The sequence below is a fragment of the Sus scrofa genome, chromosome 3, assembly GCF_054392235.1.
Source record: "Sus scrofa isolate SSC_HxYL_T2T_F1_AM1 chromosome 3, Sscrofa_HxYL_maternal_Yorkshire_Landrace_v2.0, whole genome shotgun sequence".
NCBI lineage: Eukaryota > Metazoa > Chordata > Mammalia > Artiodactyla > Suidae > Sus > Sus scrofa.
The window spans coordinates 126,039,230-126,060,087 of record NC_139385.1 but is presented as its reverse complement, the minus strand read 5'-3'; the positions used below and the strand labels follow the sequence as shown (position 1 = coordinate 126,060,087).

The following is a 20,858-nucleotide window of genomic DNA, read 5'->3' as shown; positions in this document are numbered from 1 at the left end:
GAATCGCTGAAACAGAGGGCAAAACAATAAATATTACCTATTCTGAACAACAGAGAGAAAAAAAAGAAAGAAAGAAGAAGAACAGCGCCTTGGGGACCTGCAGGACTACGACAAGATCAGGGTCTGGGAAGCAGAGGAGAAACAGGATGGGGCTGAAAAAGGACTCACAGAAATAATGGCTGAAAAGTCCCCAAACTGGGCAAGAGAGATAAATCTACAGTAGAATCAAGAAGCTGAGAAGACCCCCAACAAGAAAAACCCAAAGAAATCCATGCCAACACACATCATAATTAAACCTCTAAAAACTAAAAGAAAAAATCACGAAAGCAGCCAGAGAAAAAAAAGACATCTCTTCGAACCTAATTAAGTTAACCTTCCCAGTAAATACCCCTTTCCTTCCGAAACCCCACTCTCCCCAGAGAGCAGTGACATTACAGGGGACAAGGGACTCAGTGAGTTCAAGAGCTGGCCTCAAAACAACTTAATAAATGGTAAGAAAATCTAAGCAGAGAAAGGCCAGAGGAAATAAGCATGCCATTTTTCACATATTAGGGGGAAAAAAAAAAGAAATACCAACCCAGAATCTGATAATCTGAAAAAAAAAATTCTTCAGGAACAAAGGAGAAATCAAAACATTCTCAATCAAGGAAAATCATGAGAACTGTTGTCAGCAGACCTAAGCTAAAAGAATGGCTAAAAGAGTTCTCTAAACAGAAAGGAAATGATAAAAGAGGGAACCTTGGAACATATCGAAGGATGAAAGAACAAAGTAAGCAAAAATACAGGTGAATACAATAGGCTTTCCTTCTGTCTTGAGTTTTCTAAATTGTTTGACAATTAAGCAAAAATTAAATTCTGCTGCAGTCCTAATGTAGACTAAATATTTAGAGAAAATATTTCAGACAATTGTATTAGAAATGAGAGAGGGGGGAAGGACGTAAAGGGAGATACTCCACTCAAACCTTTAAAACGACGCCACCAGCAGACTGTGATGACTTACAGAGGGCAATGACTAAGAGCATCCACTAATAAAGCTACTCAGAAAGTTTCACTCAAAAACACTACAGGCAAATCAAAATGGAATTCAAGTCGTGTTCAAGTAATCCACAGGAAAACAGGAAAAAGAAAACAGAAATTAAAAATAGAAAACGGAGTTCCTGTCGTGGTGCAGTGGAAGAGAATCCAACTAGGAACCAAGGGGTTGGGGGTTTGATCCCTGGCCTCGCTCAATGGGTTGGGGATCTGGCGTTGCCATGAGCTGTGGTGTAGGTTGCAGATATGGCTCGGATCTGGCGTTGCCGTGGCTCTGGCGTAGGCTGGTGGCCACAGCTCCGATTAGACCCCTAGCCGGGGAACCTCCATATGCCACAGGTGCGGCCCTAAAAGGACAAAAAAGACAAAAATAAATAAATAAATAAAATAAAAGAGTAGACTTAAGCTATAATATAGCAATAATTACACAAAAGTGGTCTAAGAGCATAAGTTGACCGAATAGCTTAAAAATCATGATCCAGCTATGTACTGTCTTATAAGAAAGTCACTTCAGGGAGTTCCTGCTGTGGGACAATGGGTTAAGGATCCAGCATTGTCTCTGCAATGGTTTGGGTTGCTGAGGGGGTCCCCAGACCAGCACAGTGGGTTAAGAATCTGCAGTGCTGCAGCTTTGGCACAGGTTGCAGCTGTGGCTTGGATGTGATCTCTGGCCCAGGAACTTCCACATGCTGTGGGCATGGCCAAAAAAAAAAAAAAAGAGTCACCTCAGATATAATGATATAAATATGCTGAAAGTGAAAGGATAGAAAAAGACGTATTGTGCAAACATTAGTCAAAGGAAAGTGGAAATGTCTACATATCATCAGAAAAAATAGACACTAGAACAAAGAAAATTAGCAGAGATATAGGGGGACAGTATATAATAATAAAATACATAATGAAGACAGCAATCCTCAATGTATATGCACCAAATAAAAGAGCTGCAAAATATGTGAAGCAAAAATAAATAGAACCAAAAGGAGAAATAAACAAGTCTACAATTATAGTTGGATATTTCAGTACCCCTCTTTTAGCAATCGATAGAACAACTAAACAGAAAATCAGCAAGAATATAAAAGAAATTGACACCACTGACCAACATGGTCTAATAAATATTTATAGAATATTCCATTCAACAATAGCCACATATACATTCTATTCAAGTTCTCATGTAACACATCCCATGATAGACCACATCTTAGGCCATGGTGGCAGGTGTGTGGGGGGGGAGACCTCAACAAATTTAAAAGAATTGGAATCATTCAGTGTGTTCTCTGGTCTCAAGGGAATCAAACTAGAAATCAATAGTAGAAAGATAAGAGTTCCCACTGTGGCACAATGGGATTGGCAGTGTCTTGGGAGTGCTGGGACACAGGTTCAATCGCCAGCCCAGCACATTGGGTTAAGGATCTGGTGTTGCCACAGCTGTGGCCTAGGCTGCAGCTGTGGCTTGGATCAGATCCCTGGCCCAGGAACTCCATATGCTGCAAGTGGCCAAAAAAGAAAAAAAGAAAGATAAAAGGAAAATTTCTAAACACTCGGAAACTAAACAACATACTTCAAAATAATCCATTGGTCATGGAGTTCCCATCATGGCTCACGGTTAACCAACCCGACAGCATCCACGAGGATGTGGGTTCGATCCCTGGCCTTGCTCAGTGGGTTAAGGATCCAGCATTGCCGTGAGCTGTGGTGTAGGTTGCAGACACGGCTCAGATCTGGCATTGCTGTGGCTCTGGCGAAGGCCAGCAGCTACAGCTCCAAGTGGACCCCTAGCTCCATTGGTCAAAGTCTCAAGGGAAACAAAAAAACACAAATTGAATGAATAAAGTGAAATATGAATGAAAATGAAGATACAACATATCAAAATCTGTGGGAGACAGCTATGCAGTGCTGAGAAGTTATAGCACAAAATACACACATTAGAAAAGAAGAAAATCTCAAATCGATAATCTAAGCTCCCACCTCAAGAACCTAGAAGAGCAAAATAAACCTGAAACAAGCAGAAAGAAAGTAATAAAGAGTAAAAAGCCCTCTCAGGGCAAATGAAAAACCCAAGGAAGGAAAAACAAAAGAGAATGGCCATGAGATTAGTCTTGAGACTACCTGGGACTGATAGGCAGATGAGAGTAATCAAGGGAGGCTGCTTTCACTCCTTCTGGGAAGAAAGCACACGTGACTGAGGAGTGAGCTGAAGGATCACTCCAGAACCCTGCTACGAAAGAAGTCACATTACTGAATTCTTCAGGCCACAAAGGGATGTAATTACCCTTTCACATTGTGGGCTAAGGCATAAAGTAAAAAGCAGGAGTCCTTTGAAAGTCAAAATATCTTATCTAAGGGTCTGGGACATGAGTGAGCACTGGACTTTCCTACAGCTATTTAAGCGGAGAGCACAAACGACCGAAGATACCCATTAAGTTAAGGCTCAGGAGGAAAGCCACAAACGCCAGCTACATTTACCTATTTTTACCCGACTTGAATATTGGTTGTTTCGATAATTCGGATCTTCTTCCCCTCAACCCATTAACAACAGTGGATATAGGTTTTCTCAAAAAGGCTTTCTTACCTCATAGAAGAAGGGATGTCCAGCCATGTCAAAGATGTTAACTTTAATTTCTCTGTCTCTGACTTGGACCCTGAAATGTTCAAATGGAAACAATCCCAGAGAAGGTCATGGTTTCTGCATCACATTAATATCATTCATGTAGCTTATGAATTTCTAAAGGTTATGTATGAAATTTAAAAGAGGCTTTCTTGGTGCCTCTTCTTTTTTTTTGCTTTTTAGGGCTGAATATGGAAATTCTCAGGCTAGGGGTTAAATCAGAGCTGCAGCTGCCGGCCTACCTATAGCCATAGCCACGCAGGATCCAAGCCATGTCTGCGACCTACACCACTGCACACGGCAACACTGGATCTTTAACCCACTGAGCAAGGCCAGGGATCCAACCCACATCCTCATGGATACTAGTCGGGTTCATTACCACCAAGCCGCAACGGGAACTCCCTCTTAGGGCCCCTTCTTGATTCCAGATAATCTTTACAACAGGAACTAGCAACCTAGCAGGTTGTCTCCTGTTTAGGAACACTGAATTCACCTGGAATAAGTGCCCTAGTTTAGCTTCACCTTACCTCAAGACACTTCAGTCCATACCCGTAACAAACAAATGGTACCTGTTACTGTGGTACTAAAAAAAAGGATTCAGGACAAGTAGGAGCAAGATGAAGGAAAACAAAACATTTCCCTTCACTTAGTTAGACGTCTGAATTTCTACGGGTTATGCTTGATTACCGTGCATAAATAGTACAAAATAAATTGCATAAAGATGATATTATTGGAGTTCCCATTGTGGCTCAGCGGGTTAAGAATCCAACTAGTACCCAGGAGGATGTGGGTTCAATCCCTGGCCTCGCTCAGTGGGTTAAGGATCTGGCGTTGCTGTGGCTGTGGCATAGGCCAGCAGCTACAGCTCTGATTCAACCCCTACCTGGGAATGTCCATATGTCAAAAGTATGGCCCAAAAAGACTTAAAAAAAAAAGTATATTATTATTATTTTTAAATTTTATAATGATTTTTATTTTTTCCATTATAGCTGGTTTACAGTGTTCTATTTTCTACTGTACAGCATGGTGACCCAGTTACACATACATGTATACATTCTTAAAAAAGTATATTTTTAATGATTGTTTAATTTGCTTATGATCTTTATTTGAGCGAGAGCTAAGAGTCAATGTGTTTTCAGAAATTTGAAAACAGAGAAAAGAACAAAAAGGGAAATAACAACCATTCATGTTAGAATTAAGTACTGCTAACATCGGGATACTTGATTCTATCCTTTTGTTGTACTTCCTTAAAGAAAAATCACTACTGAAAAATGAATGGGAGTTCCTGTCGTGGTGCAGCCAAAACAAATCTGACTAGGAAACATGAAGTTTCGGGTTTGATCCCTGGCCTCGCACAGTAGGTTAAGGATCTGGCATTGCTGTGGCTGTGGTGTAGGCCGGCAGCTACAGCTCTGATTGGACCCCTAGCCTGGGAAACTCTATATGCTGTGGGTGCTGCCCTAAAAAGACAAAAGACAAAAAGAAAAAAAAAAAAGAAAAAGAAAAATGAATGAATGAAACAGTTTAAATAATTCAAACACTAAAGAAAACTACAAAGATCCAATTTAAAAGTTTATCCCAAATCCTGCCCCCCAGGGAAGAACAACCTTCATTAGTATAAACGAACATTACTGCAGACTTCTTTCTATACATAGATAAGACTGATAAACATAAATACTTTTATAAAATCAGGGTTATGTTAATTTAAAATAAAAGCACAAAATGTACTTTTGGGGGGGCCACACCCACAGTATGTGAGAATTCCCAGAGCAGGGGTCAAATCCGCGCCACAGCAGCGACCCGAACCACTGCAGTGACAATGCTGGATACTTAATCCACTGCACCACAAGAGAACTCCAAAATTTACTTTTCATTGAATTTAACAAAAGGAAAAAAAAAAAAAAGAAACTGAGGTAAATTGGGAGGAATTATTGAGCTTTAAATACAATTGTTCTTCACCACAGAAATATTATTTCCTAAAAGACTCCTCTAAGGTTAAGAAGAGATTACTAAAGGTAAACAGATTAGAGTTAGGTTCTCTTAAGTAACATGTTTCAGTGTAGACAGCACTGACAGGGCACCTCCCATGTTACACAAGGACACCAGCAGCTGCCCTTATGGTCTCTGCTACCTCGTGGTTTATTATTATTATTATTACTATTATTACTATTATTCCCTGTCCGCGTTTAAGATATCCACTTTCTATTCGGAAACCACAATTCCTACAGTTGTTTTATATGATTTGTGTATTTAAATCAAACTAACTATTAATCACTTTACCATTTCTTCATTCCTGAATTCCCTACCATATTTCGTCAATTCTAAGATGCACATTTGTTTTCATTTTAACATCTGTGAAATCAGGATCCATCTCATAAAAGAGAGTGTGACAACAACAAACAAAACAATAACAGTTTGAGAGCACCTGGAGAAGATTCTGTAAAACAATTTATAACAGGAAATTCTGCCTTAAAAAGACAGCATCTGAGGAGTTCCCATCATGGCTCAGTGGTTAACAAACCTGACTAGTATCCATGAAGACATGGGTTTGATCCCTGGCCTTGCTCAGTGGGTTAAGGATCTTTCGTTGCCATGAGCTATGGTGTAGGTTGTAGACGTGGCTTGGATCCTGCATTGCTGTGGCTGTCGTGTAGGCCGGCAGCTGTAGCTCTGATTCAACCCCTAGCCTACGAACCTCCATATGCCGCAACTGCAGCCCTAAAAAGACAAAAAAAAAAAAAAAAAAGAAAAAGATAGCAGCTGAGAAGGGATAGAACTGAAGTTTATAAAATCAGTAACACAAATGCTCACACACTGAAACTCAAAGAGGTCAATTCAATTCAGAAGTCAGAGGAGGAGTTCCCGTCATGGCTCAGTGGTTAACGAATCCAACTAGGAACCACGAGGTGGTGGGTTCGATCCCCGCCCTCACTCAGTGGGTTGGGGCTCCGGCGTTGCTGTGAGCTGTGGTGTAGGTCGCAGACGCGGCTCGGATCCCGAGTTGCTGTGGCTCTGACGTAGGCCAGCGGCGACATCTCCGATTAGACCTCTAGCCTGGGAACCTCCATATGCCATGGGAGCTGCCCTAGAAATGGGAAAAAGACAAAAAAAAAAAAAAAAGAAGAAGTCAGACAGAGGAAATTACCTTAAGAAAAATCAAGAATGTATATATGTATGCGTGACTGGGTCACCTTGCTGTGCAGTAGAAAATCGATAGAACACTGTAAACCAGCTATAATGGAAAAAAATAAAAATCACTTTTTAAAAAATCTCAAAGATTAAAAAAAAAAGAAGAAAAATCATAATTCATTATCTCAAGCCAGTGCTTTCCTAAATTGTAGCCTGAAGACCACCTGCATCATAATTACAGGAAGAGGGGAGGTTGTTTAAAATGCAGCATCCTCTGCCCCACCTCAGGCCCAGTGATTCAGAATCTTGGTGGGTGGGTCTTAGGAAGCGTCATTTTTACAAACTCTACAAGTGATTCTTAAGCATGCTGAAAGCTGCAGGATGGAATGAGCATCTAATGTTTTGACAGGCCCAAAACTGTACCACCCCTTACTTCTCCAATGGTGGTTTAAACGGTTCTTCCTTCTGCTGCTTTTTTTTTTAAAAATGGCTGCACCCACAGCATATGGAAGTTTCCAGGACAGGGACTGAATCCGAGCCACAGGTGTGACATGAGCCACGGCTGCAGTAAGGCCTGATCCTTTAACCCACTGCGCTGGGCCAAGGACCAAACCCATGCCTCCACAGCAACCTGACCCACTGCAGTCTGATTCTTAGCCCACTGCAGCATGGCGGGAACTCCCAGCCATGTGGATGCCACTGTGCTGGCCACAGCTAACTGAGCTGGGTAAAGCACTTGCCCCCCACCTGGACAATTAAAACCTTCCCTGGGGTTTTAAAACTTGGGATTAGTTTTGGTTCCTCTCTAGAGGTAAAATATACAATATAAGCCCGAGAGCAATGGGCAACTCTGTAGAAGGAGCCAAAAGGTAGAGAGAGGTGGTGGGGGAGAGTGTGAAATGACTGGGCTATATTCTGTCCCTGGTTCTAGCAGTCTCGGAAGTCCAGCTACATCCTTCTAATTGGATTATGTGAATTGATTATCTTTAAGTTGGGTTTCTGTCAATCACATCCTTCTTCTCACCATGGGACAACTATTAAAAAAAATTTTTAACAAGAAACAGAATACAGTTAGGCCTCTGTATCCATGGGTTCTGTATCCATGGATTCAATCAACCTCAGATTAAAAATATTCAGGGGAAAAAATTCCAGAAAGTTCCAAAAAGCAGAACTTGAACTTGCCACAACGTGGCAGCTATTTACACTGCATTTACAACAATTTATATAGCATTTACGTTGTATTAGGTATTACAAGTAATCTAAAGATGATTTAAAGTATCTAGATAATGTGTGTAGGTTATACGCAAATACTACACCATTTCATGTAAGAGGCTTAAATATCTGCAAATTGTGGTATCTGATAGGGTCCTGGAACCAACATCCCTTGGATACTGAGAGGCAATTGTAGGCTGCTGAATAAACCAGTTCTATGGCATAATACGGTAACTCTCATTTCCTAGGATGAATAAATAGCTACTTATATGGATTCGAAACAAAACTGCCTTAAACAGGATATCCTATCATATCACTGCTGAAATGCTGTGCCTGAAATACAGACACACCCTCCACTTTAATCTACCTTCTCGAATGCTGCCCTCACAGACTAATCTTGCAAACTTCCTCTTTAGATGTATCTTTCTTACCTAATAGTACATATTTATTGAGTATCTACTAAATATAAGCACTGTACCAGGCACCTGGATGTCCTTTACACTAATAGTCCCTTCTTCATGGAGCTTCTAATCTAGCAGGAGGTATTAAACATATAAAATAATACTACTAGGTAAGTTATGCTAAGACCCGTGAATAGCAGAGATTTTAATACTTCTAAGATGAGTCCCGACTGATAAAGAAGGTGTTCAGAAGGCCCTGTGGGAACAGGAACACTCTACACCTTGAGGAGACTGACAGGTGGCGGGAGAAAGGCAAAGGACCTATCAGGTGGCCAGAATGAAGCACGGCACTGAGAAGGGCAAGAGCAATGGCACGGCTTCAGGGACCATGCGATGCGGAGTAGGTGTGTGAAAAAATATAATGAGAGCAAAGGGAAGGGCCGGCTGGGCGAGAAACGGAGCCCCCGAGATTCCACCCTGGGGGGGGGTGCTGTTCTACCTCAACTCCACTCCTCGGCAGTGCCATTTCCTGCCATTGTAACTGGATCTCCCCAGCTCCACCCACCCCCATTCATCTCCAAATAAATCCCCACTTATACCCAATTTTACTCTTCCCAGATCATTTTCGCTAGAGTCCAATAGGCCATAGAGATCATAAAAAGGAAGTTTTCCGATAGAAAAATTTTCACATAATATTTAGACTCTCAAGGAGAGAATATTTCAAAATTCTCTAAAAATACACCTGCTAACGGGACGTGTTTATACAGAAACCTACTTCCTGAAAAGCTACATCTGCCAGCAGGCTTCGTGCTGACTTGCTCATCACAGAATATCCTACATTCTGTTCACATAGGCCTGGTGAACAGAAGGTGCTCCATGAGGAAAAAATGAAGTGACCACTACTCTCTAAAGATCTCTTATTCCTGTCTGTCCCAACATATCTTCAGAATCTCTGTTTCAAGGCAGCTCAGTGTAGACAGGTTCTGAATTTCCATGTAATCTGCAAGCCCAAAGAAACAATATATGTACTCACTTTGTGACTCCATAGTCAATTCCAATTGTCGCAAGGTATTTAGACACAAATCTTTTCTCACAGTACCTCTTTATAATACAGCTCTGAAAAGGTAAAAATACATGCTTTTAGTAAAGACTCTCCGGGAACACATACAAAATAAGCACATTTCTTCCTTATGGCTTCTTCATTCACTTCTATGAGAGACAAAGCTTTTTCAAAAGCCAAAACTATATTGAAATAAATAACAACATTTTTTAAAGAAAAATTATTTTTAAATTCTTCCCTGAATACCAAATGTGGGTATGTTTTCAGTTTAGTTCTCAATCCTTGTTCTTTCTTTTGAAGATTTCTTCTACTTTTATACTTTCAATAATGACACCAAAATATTTGTCTGCCTTGACCTCGCACCCCAGGCTAGATCCACATCTCCAAATATCTTCTCGACTCAGTTCTACTTAAGGTCCTGCTGCTTCACAAATTCAGCATGTCCCCAAAGGAACGAATCCTATACATAAAAACAGCTCATCCTGCTGACATCCTAGTTCTGTTACTAATGCCACCATTTTCCCAGAGGATTAAAACATTAATGTCATGTTGGATTTGGAATCTTTCGGAATCTTCTGTCGAAAGTTTCTTCCACCTTTCTCTTCATCCCAGTTCCCGTTGGTACCACTTGGGTTCAGGTCTTCATCATCTACTCCTGCACAACCGTAGGAAATTCTTTAGTGGTCTTTGCGCCTCCTCTCCTCCCAACTTCAACCAACAACTGTGCATCACTAACATTATTCTGCTCCTCCACCTCAAAATTCTTCGGTGGCTTCTCGGCTGCCAAGAGTTCATCATCCACATTCCTTTGTCCGTTATTCCAGGTCCTCCATGATCCGGCCCTAATTTGTCTTCTCTGTGTAAACCCTTCCATATACCAACCCTCCATTTCTGCAAAACTCCCAGGCCTGACTTCATGACTTTTGTCATTACTTTTCCCTGTACTTGGAGTGAAATGGCTTCCTTTTTTCCCCCCAAATCCTAATTACCCTTTAAGGCCCAGGGCAAACTCTGAGCACCCAGGTTACGAGTTCCTGCTTCTATCTTCACTGCTCCAGTGCTTCCATTTACTACCTACATTTGCCATCAGTCACACACGCTGCCTGGTTACCTTTTGCCATGTGTTTATGCACCTCATCTCTTCAGCTAGACAGTAAACTACTTGAGGGCCAGCACCAGTATTTTACTTCTTTATATCCGAGCAATCAGCTCAGTGCAGATGAAAATCCAGTTTAAAATAACTGCTATATTAATAGCAAACCTTAGCGCTCATGAAACAGAATTGACTTGAAGTGCTGGTAATGAAGCTTATTCTGCTCAAACACATTCCTGATGAACCTCAATCTAAATTAAATAGGACAGTTGCTTTAAAAAGTACTTGATAAGCTCATTGTGAACTGAAGGAAAAACTTCTTTGGAGTGACTACTGCTAAGAGGCTACATTTTAAAATACCCTTTACAGCCTGAAAGCACTTCTCAAATGTTTTCTCTTACAATAAACTAGAAAAATAGTCTTTTTCTAATTTATTCATGAGATTAAGGGACCTAAAAGTCCTTTAACTCTAGTACACTATTTAAACACTAGTCCTAAGTATTTAAAGAGATACACATTTAATTAAAAGTATAAATAACCACTCCCTATAGCCACAGAGATGGGTTCCTGGGCCTTAGGATCATACAAGCTAAATTAAATAACATAAGTATAAACTTTTTTGCTTTCTCTATTTTTCTTAAATACCTTTAAGGCCCTTATCTTTTTTAATGCAGTTACAATGAAGAATCTTAGTAGGTTTGAATCTTGTTTTTCTCTAATAGAATTAGCCTAGAATTCACATGAAAAAATAGCGTTCTGGGAAGAATAGTCAAAGTATGAAAAACAGGAAAGGGGCAGGACTGTAGAAAGAGGTGAGAACTGGCATTGATAGATAGTCCAAAACCAATTAAGAGAGTATTATCTTGGCATAAGAATAAACAAGTAGGTCAGTGGAATAGAACAGAGAGTTCAGAAATAGATCTCATTATATAAGGAAATTTAAAAGGTAATAGAGGTGATATTTAAAGTCAATGGGGGGGAGTTCCCGTAGTGGCACAGTGGAAACAAATCCAACTAGGGGAGTTCCTGCTGTGGCACAGTGGTCAACCCACCTGACCAGGAACCATGAGGTTGCAGGTTCAATCCCTGCCCTTGCTCAGTGGGTTAAGGATCTGGTGTTGCCGTGAGCTGTGGTGTAGGTCGCAGACGCTGGCTCGGATCCCGAGTTGCTGTGGCTCTGGCATAGCCCAGCGGCTACAGCTCCGATTAGACCCCTAGCCTGGGAACATCCACATGCCGTGGGAGAGGCCCTAGAAAAGGCAAAAAGACCCCCCCCCCAAAAAAAAAAAACCCAACTAGGAACCATGAGGTTGCAGGTTCAATCCCTGCCCTTGCTCAGTGGGTTAAGGATCTAGCGTTGCCATAAGCTGTGGTGTAGGTCGCAGACACGGCTCGGATCCTGCGTTGCTGTGGCTGTGGTGTGGGCCCGCAACTATAGCTCCGATTAGAACCCTAGCCTGGGAACCCTCCATATGCCACGGGTGTGGCCCTTAAAATAAATAAATAAATAAATAAATAAATAAAGTCATTGGGGGAGTTCCTGCCATGGTGCAGTAGGTTAGGAATCCAACTGCAGTGGCTTAGGTCTCTGTGGAGGTGCAGGTTCTCTGGACTAGCACAGTGGGTTAAAGGATCCAGCACTGCCAGATTTAGTCCCTGGCCTGGGAACTTCCATATGCCATGGGTGCCATAAACAAACAAACAAATATAATCTAACTTACATGTGGAATCTAAAAAACAAAATATTGGAGTTCCCACTGTGGCTCAGTGATTAATGAACCCAACTAGCATCCATGAGAACTCGGGTTCGATCCCTGGCCTCACTCAGTGCGTTAAAGACCCAGCATTGCCATGAGCTGTGGTATAGGTCGAAGGTGTGGCTCAGATTCCACATTGCTCTGGCTCTGGCATAGGCTGGCAGCTACAGCTCCAATTGGACCCCTAGCCTGGGAACATCCATATGCCATGGGTGCAGCCCTAAAAAGACAAATACATAAATAAACAAATAAAAAACAAAATAAACAGACAAAATAAAATGAAAACATCACAGATACAGAGAATGGGTGGTTATCAGGGGGGAGGGTGGGGTGGAGAAGCAATATAAGCAAAGGGCATTAAAGAGATACAAACCTCCAGCTATAAAATAAATAAGCATTAGGAACTTATAAATATAAATAAATAATAAATAAACTGTAAATAAATCATACATTAGGATGTATTATACAGCATAAGGAATATAGTCAATAATATTGTAATAACTTGGGAGTTCCCACCGTGGCTCAGTGGTTAATGAATCCGACTAGGAACCACGAGGTGGTGGGTTTGATCCCTGGCCTTGCTCAGTGGGTTAAGGATCCAGCATTGCTGTGAGCTGTAGTGTAGGTTGCAGACATGGCTTGGATCCTGCGTTGCTGTGGCTGTGGTGTAGGCCAGCGGCTACAGCTCTGATTAGACCCCTAGCCTGGCAACCTCCATATGCCGCCAAATATAAAAGTATGAAAGACAGGGAGTTGCCATTGCAGCTCAGCAGGTTAAGAACCCGACTAGTATCCATGATGATGTGGGTAAAATCCCTGGCCTTGCTCAGTGAGTTAAAGGATCCCACACTGCTGTGAGCTGTAGTGTGGGTCACAGATGCTTGGAGCCGGCATTGCTGTAGCTGTGGTGATGCAGGCCAGCAGCTGCAGCTCCAATTAGACCCCTAGCCTGGGAACTTCCATATGGCACAGGTGCGGCCCTAAAAAATAAATTAATTAAAAAGTTTTACAAGATAATATACTGGGACAAATATTTGTAATTCATATGACTGGCAAAAAGTTAACAACTCTAATGTCCCTAAACCAGAAAAGCTTGTAAGAGAGACACATCACCCAACAGAAGAATGGGTAGGAAGTATGAATTGGCCAATTCACAGAAAAACAAATCTGAATGTCTAATAGCATTTGAAAAGATGCTCAACCTCAGCTGTGTCAGTGAAATGCAAATAAAAGTAACAATGAAATTACTTGTCACTAACCAGATAAGTAGTAATCAAAAGAATGACAATACTGTGTTGGCAGGGATTTAGGGGGGAAAGTAGCATATTGCTGGTAGACACACACCCTTTTTTTTGGCCACACCAGAGGCATATGGAAGCTCCCAGGCGAGGGATCAAATCTGAGCCACAGCTGCAGCAACACCTGATCCTTAACCCACTGTGCTACTCCAGTTCTGCAGGAACTCCAGAAACATGCCTTTTTGAAGAGCAATTGTCAATAGCTAATAAAATTAAAAAATGTGCTATTCAGGAGTTCCTGTCGTGTCTCAGTGGTTAAAGAACCTGACTAGTATCCATGACGATGCAGTTTCAATCCCTGGCCTCGCTCCATGGGTTAGGGATCTGGCGTTGCAGTGAGCTGTGGTATAGGTTGAAGATGAGGCACGGATCTGGCATTGCTGTGGCTGTGGTATAGGCTGGCAGCTACAGCTCCTATTCGACCCATCGCCTGGGAACCTCCATATGCCGCAGGTGTGGCCCTAAAAAGACAAAAGACAAAAAAAAAAAAAAAAAAAAAAGTGCTGTTCAACTCAGCAGTTCTACCCTTGGGAATACAGTCCATAGAAATTAGAGTACCAGTATTTAAGGATATATATACATATAGAAATGTACTGAGAGCTCCTGCTGTGGCTCAGCGGGTTAAGACTGATTAGGATGCAGGTTCAATCCCTGGCCTTGCTCAGTGGGTTAAAGGATCCAGCCTTGCCATGAGCTGTGGTGTAGGTCACAGACGCTGCTCAGATCCCACGTTGCTGTGGCTGTGGCGTAGGCTGGCAGTTGTAGCTCCAATACAACCCCTAGCCTGGGAACTTCCATATGCTTCAGGCATGGCCCTAAAAAGAAAGAAAGAAAAATAGAAAGAGATAAAGAGAGAAAGAGAAAAAACGAGAGAGAGAGAGGGAGGGAGAAAGAAAGAAAGAAACAGAAAGGAAGGAAGGAAGGAAGGAACTATAGCAACATTGTCTGTAGTAGGGAACAGAGAAACAAGTGAATTCTCATCCTTAGAGGGGATATTTGCACATCACAGACTATTATGCAACCATGAAGAAGAGTGATTGCTGTTATGTCAGAGAGGGGAATTACCATAACCTACTGTTAGGAGAGAATAAGCAAACTCCAAAGAAGTACATATAATATTGTTTGATGTAGGTAACTTTAGATTGCAAGTAAGGGAAACCAATTCAACTGATGTAACAAAAATATTTAATATAACTGGAAATCTAGAATTAGGGCAATCTTCAGAGTCACTTGATATGAAAAGTCAATGGTAAGAATATCAGGAGCAGATCCTGGAGATCACTGAGAACTGGGCTGGGATCTAGGGTAAATGGATGCCAATGCAGAAAGCTGAACTGGATCTAAACAAAGAGCACAGAGAAATTCCCCATAAAGGGAATTAACCCTGGGGAATTCCCTTTATCTTACTGCATCTCCAGAACCTCTAAAATAATACTGAATAATTAAAAAAAAAATCATGTACCCTTTCTTATACCTAACTTTAAAGGAAATGGCCACAGCATTTTCCCCTTTAGTATAACCTTTGCTGTTGGTTAATAATAAATATTGATTTTCATATTTAAGTAGTTCGTTTTATTCTGATGTTGCTTAAGTGTTTATTAGGTTGATTATATCAAATTTTTTACTCTACAGAAAATATTTTCTCTAGTAATCAGTTCACATAACATGTTATGTTAACTTCCTGATGCTGAGCCAAGTTTGCATTCCTGGGATAAACCCTATCCCAGGGTTTCATTACTTGCTAGCAGTGAAATTTTTTTGATATGTTGCCGAATTCTATTTGTCGATATTTAGATATTATGCATCTCTATGTATATGTGAAAATGGCATACACTTTTCTTTTTTGATACTATATCAAGTTTTGCTATTTAAGTTACCATAACTTTATATAAGTAAGTTGGAGTGCTGTTCATCTTTTTCTTTGCCTCAGAATAACTTAAGCAATTGAAGTTACATGTTATTTAAAGCTTAAATAAAGCTTATTCATGAAGCCATCTGATCTTACTTTTTTAGATTAAAAAAAAAATCTTTTAATGGCTTCTCCAATTTCTTCTTATGTGACTGGTCATTTGGGTTTTCTACTTTTTGAAAAGATTTTGGTAAATTGTATTCTGCTAGGAAATCCTCCACTTCCTCTACATTTTGAAATGTGTTCCCATAGAACTGAATATAGTATTCTTTAATCTTTCTTTTAATTTCTTTTAGTAAGTGATTTTGTCTCCTTTTCTTTCTTTTTTTTTTTTTTCTTTCTTTTTAAGGCTGAACCTGCGTCATATGGAAGTTCCCAGGCTAAGGGTCGAATTGCAGCTGCAACTGCTGACCCACACTATAGCAACGCCAGATGTGAGCCCCGTATGCAACCTACTCGGCAGCCAACAGCAGTGCCTGATCTTTAACCCAATGAGCGAGGGCAGGGGTCCCTCACATCCCCGTGGATACCAGCTGGGTTCTTAACCTGCTGAGGCACAATAGGAACTCTGATTTTGTCTCCTTTTCAGTACTAATCTTGCAAATTTTTGCTTTCTCTATTTTTCTTAAATAAATTTTTAGGCATTTCCTTTTTCATTAATCTTTCCAGGGACTTATTTCTTTTGGTGTATTTTGTCTTTTTATGGCCACACTCAGGCATATGGAGGTTCCCAGGCTAGGGGTCAAATCGGAACTACAGCTGCCGGCCTACACCACAGCCACAGCAATGCAGGATCCTTAACCCACTGAGCAAAGCCAGGGATCAAACCTGCGTCTTCATGGATGTTAATCAGATATTTTTCTGCTGAGTCAGGATGGGAAAGAACTCCAGTTCCTTTATTTTTTAAAAGTGAGATATACCATAATGTTTATACTTTTAAGGTATACAATTCAGTGGTTCTAAGCATATTCACAAAGGTGAATTAAGTGCCTTTTACTTTTTATTTCTTTTTAAGAAACAAATAAGACAGTGGATTTTCCTTTCATTACAGCTTTAAATTGGCCCTGAAAATTCTGTAATGGATTCTCTCCTTTCATTGCTTTCTACTTATTTTGTCATTTGCTTTGATTTTCCCTTTTTTTTTTTTTTTTTTTTTCTTCTTCTTCTTTTATTCCCCGCACCTGCAGCATATGGAAGTTCCCAGGCCGGGGATAAAATCCAGGCTGCAGCTGTGACCTACCCCACAGCTGCAGCAATGCTGGATCCTTTATCTGCTGTGCCACAGCAAGAACTCCCGATTTGCCCTTTGATCCAAGGATTATTTACTGGGGCATGCCTTAATTTTTAACTTATTTATCTGTGTGTCTTCCTATATTTTCCAAATTCTTTAAAATGAATGTATTACTTTTAAAACTAAAGCAAAATTATTTTAAATTACACTTAAATCTTTTATCCACCTAAAATTTATTTTCGAGAAAGGTATTCAATAGGAATCCACTCCACTCCCAAAGAGTAGATAGCTATTGCAAAAGTACTTATTAAATGGTCCTTACTTTCCCACAGACTTACTATATTTGTTGTAAACTGACTTTCCTTGTATGTTTGTGTTTATTTCTGAGTGCTGTTCTGCTCCACTGATGTTTCTATCTCTCTTATTTCCTTTCTGGTAGCAATAGGAAAAGTTTAGTAACTTTAAAATATGTTTTAATATCTGATAGTGTTAGTCTCTTCTCATTTCCTTTTCACAATAAAGAAATTGTATTGGAGTATGTTTACTTACAATGTTGTGTTAATTTCAGGTGTACATCAAAGTGAATGAGTTATACATATACACAGTCTCATATTTAATTTTTCACCTTTTATTATGTTCTGAAGAAAAAAAACCCTATTGGTATTTTAACTGGAACTGAATTACATTCGTAGATTATTTTAAAGAATTGACATCTCTAAAATATAGATCCTAATTATGGGGAAAGTATGTCTTTCCATTTGTCTAGGTAATTTATGTAAACTCTAAGAGCTTACAAAGTTTCTTCATATAGGTCCTAGGTCCTACCCATTTCTTTTTTTTTTTTGTCTTTTCTAGGGCCGCTTTTTAGGGCTGCAGTTGCGGCATATGGAGGTTCCCAGGCTGGAGGTCGAATCAGAGCTGTAGCTGCCGGCCTACACCACAGCCACAGCAACGCGGGATCCGAGCCACGTCTGCAACCTACACCACAGCTCACGGCAATGCTGGATCCTTAACCCACTGAGCAAGGACAGGGATGGAACCTGCAACCTCATGGTTCCTAGTCGGATTCCTTAACCACTGCGCCACGACGGGAACTCCCCTACCCATTTCTTAAGTTTAAACCTAGGCACTTTATTTTGGTTGTTATTGTAAATTGAAATCGTTTTTCAATTATATTTTCCAAACAATTATAATTTGATATAATAAAGCTATAAATTTTTGTACATTAATTTTGTCTTTTCTTATTATTTCTAATAGCTTTTCAGTTAATTCTCTCTGGGTTTCCATATAAACAATCTTATTATTAACAAGTAATGATAATTTTGCTTTCTCCTTTCCAGTATTTTGTATGTTCTTTCTTTCCCCTAACTGCATTGGCTAATAAATCTAGAATATTACATAAATGTGATAACATTTTAAGCTATTTCTAACATTTTAAGCTATTTCTAATGTTGCACCACTAAGTACAGTAAAATTTAAAAAGTGAGGAGTTCCCGTCGTGGCGCAGTGGTTAACGAATCCGACTAGGAACCATGAGGTTGCGGGTTCGGTCCCTGCCCTTGCTCAGTGGGTTAACGATCCGGCCTTGCCGTGAGCTGAGGTGTAGGTTGCAGACGCGGCTCGGATCCCGCGTTGCTGTGGCTCTGGCGTAGGCCGGTGGCTACAGCTCCGATTCGACCCCTAGCCTGGGAACCTCCATATGCCGCGGGAGCGGCCCAAGAAATAGCAACAACAGCAACAACAACAACAACAGACAAAAAGACAAAAGACAAAAAAAAAAAAAAAAAAGTGAGCATGCTCACTTAGCCAGTTTAGTACATAACCTTCTAGAGGCTTTATTCTTTTTCTTTTCAAAGCCTGGCACAAAGCTGGCATTCAACAAATGTTGACTTTCAATTATGTTAATACATACATACATATAGATTCATGAATAGTACAAGATAATACTAAATAGAAAGCAAAGACATGAATAAACATTTACTGAGCACCAACTATGTGCAAGGCACTGGCATAAATACTCCCATCAACAGCTCTTTTGGCATGCAGACCCTACTAGGAGTTGATTTTGACAGCACATGATGGAAAGAGCACTGCAATGGGAGTGTGAAGATCCAGGTTCTAACCCTGTCTCGGTCACTGATATGATGACCTTGGCAGGTTCTTAACCAAAAGCTTCCACTTACCCTGAAGGGGAGACAATTTAAGTCAAGTTGGAATTCATGCGAGGAAAGACCTTCCTTCATCTCTCTCCCTCCCTCCCCCCATGCTATGGGAGAGCTTAGAGCTGACCCAGTAGAAGCAGAACAGAAGAAGGCAGGGAACTAAGACTTCTTTGAGATAATGGATGTAGTGACACTACCAGAAATAAAAACAAAACTAACAAAACAAAATAACACAAGTTCCTTGACATCCGTCGCACCTCCTCTGTGAAACACTTTAGCATCAGTCATGCTCTCTTAGCGATGAAATGTAGATTCTGGGCTCCATGTCTGCAGAGTAACATTTGACAAATCCTCATCCTCACACACGCCCAGTAAAGTCCCTTCGGCTCCCAAACCCCTCTGGGGGTCCCTGAACTTTTATTCTCCACCTCTAAGTCCTGGACGGGTCACCTGGAACGCCGATATGGTACCTAGGCAGGCGATCTGACATAAGGACCTAGGCCTCCTTAACTCTTTGGGATACAGTCAAGGGTTAGAAGCACACGAGGCACCTTCTTAGGTGTTGGAGAGGGGCAACCCAAAGGTCAAAAAGGTCAGGAGACTTTTCTGAGCGGAGCCGCATCTCTCAGGAGACCAGGCCTGCTCAGGGGCGGGGAGGAGGCTGAGCCCCGGGCTGTTGAGTGGCCGCCCTCCCAGCCAATCGGCACATCGCCCCGCCGCGCTGAGGTCCCGCCCCTCCCAGCGCGGTACTCACTTTCCCCACTTCGGCGTTGCCCATGGAGATGACTTTGATGCGTAGGGACTTGCCAGGCTCCTTCCGCTTCGGCACGTTGGCCTCCATTGCCCTCGCTCTCTCGGGGCCACCCGCCTCAGTCTCTCCTTGTTCACCGCGCTGGCCCGTCCCTCAGGCTTCCTCGTCCAATGGCGGAGCCGCTGCTCTCGTCACCGCCTCAACTCCGCCGCTCGCCATACCCGCCGCTGCCAGGCAGCGGGCGCGGGCAGTAGGGAGCGTCCGAACCTGCGGTGGGAGGGAGAAGAAAGTCTCGCGATGCTAGAAAAGGGCGGCGTGACGTCATCTCTAGGCCCTGGAGAGTCGGTTTTAGTTTTCCTGAGGTCAAGCGATCGAGCCTAGGTCGCGACCCTCGGCAGGAAGGTGGTGTGGCGGGGTGGCCGAGTTTACCTTTCATCGTGGGCGCGGCCTTGTGTTCAGGGGCTTCAGGACATAGGCATTTGTTAGGTTAGCAGCCAGGTGGTAGAAATTTATTGGCTGTTCAGGGCAGTTCCCAGGGCTGGAAGTAGCTGGAATTACGGGTTAGTTCAGGGCCCGGCCACGCTACACTGTCCGTTTGGGGTTTGTTTTTTTTCTTTTCTTTCTTTTTTTTTTTTTTTTTTTTTTTGGTGGATTCTTCAGTGCCCAAGGGCCCATCCATTAACCCCTCTTCCAATATTATGCTTCCCTTCGGAGTCCCTGAGGGGCAGAGTCAGAAGCCAGGGAAGTGGGGAAGTCGGGGCCCTGGTACTGGAGGAGGGCCATTAGGCAAGATCTGTATTAAGAAAGACTCGACGTGTTTATTCTTTAAAATAAATTATGAAATACGTTGGACAAACGTAAAGCTATAAAGAGTAATGTAAGTATCTGTGTATCCACCACTTACCTTAAGAAATAAAACGTCACGACACTGTGTGCACTCTTCCCCGAATGGACATCCCTCTTCCCACACTGCAAAATGTTGCAGCTATTTGAATTGGAGCTTTTAATTTCCAGGCTTTTGTTTTACTACGTATGTATATATACCTCGAAATATAGAATTATATTTAATCTATTAGAAATCTTTGTTTTGAAATAATTTCGAGAATAGTAGGGGGGAAAAACCTTGTATACCTTTTATCCAGATTCATTGTCCACATTTTGCCTCATTTACTATATTGGCCATGATCACTGTGTATACATAAATATACACACTTTTTT

The 20,858-nt window shown here is 41.5% G+C and overlaps 1 protein-coding gene across 6 annotated transcripts in view; it reads right to left on the bottom strand.

Moving 5' to 3' along the window:
* DNAJC27 (DnaJ heat shock protein family (Hsp40) member C27) overlaps positions 1-19,932 on the bottom strand; it is a 40,728-nt gene extending 20,796 nt beyond the window's left edge. For 4 of the 6 annotated variants that reach the window (XR_002342820.2, XR_014842472.1, XM_021087775.2 and 1 more), the window contains exons 1-3: positions 19,644-19,932; positions 9,413-9,495; positions 3,602-3,671 (exon numbers count right to left, since the gene is read on the bottom strand). Coding sequence is in view for 3 of the 6 variants with exons in the window: in XM_021087775.2 (XP_020943434.1) it covers positions 3,602-3,671; positions 9,413-9,495; positions 19,644-19,730 (240 nt within the window). In the remaining 3 variants the exon portion in view is untranslated. Of the gene's footprint in view, positions 1-3,601; positions 3,672-6,782; positions 6,870-9,412; positions 9,496-19,643 lie in introns of all 6 variants that reach the window. The other 2 variants (XR_014842471.1, XM_085019901.1) reach the window with 1 other exon arrangement.
* Positions 19,933-20,858: the final 926 nt, after the last annotated feature.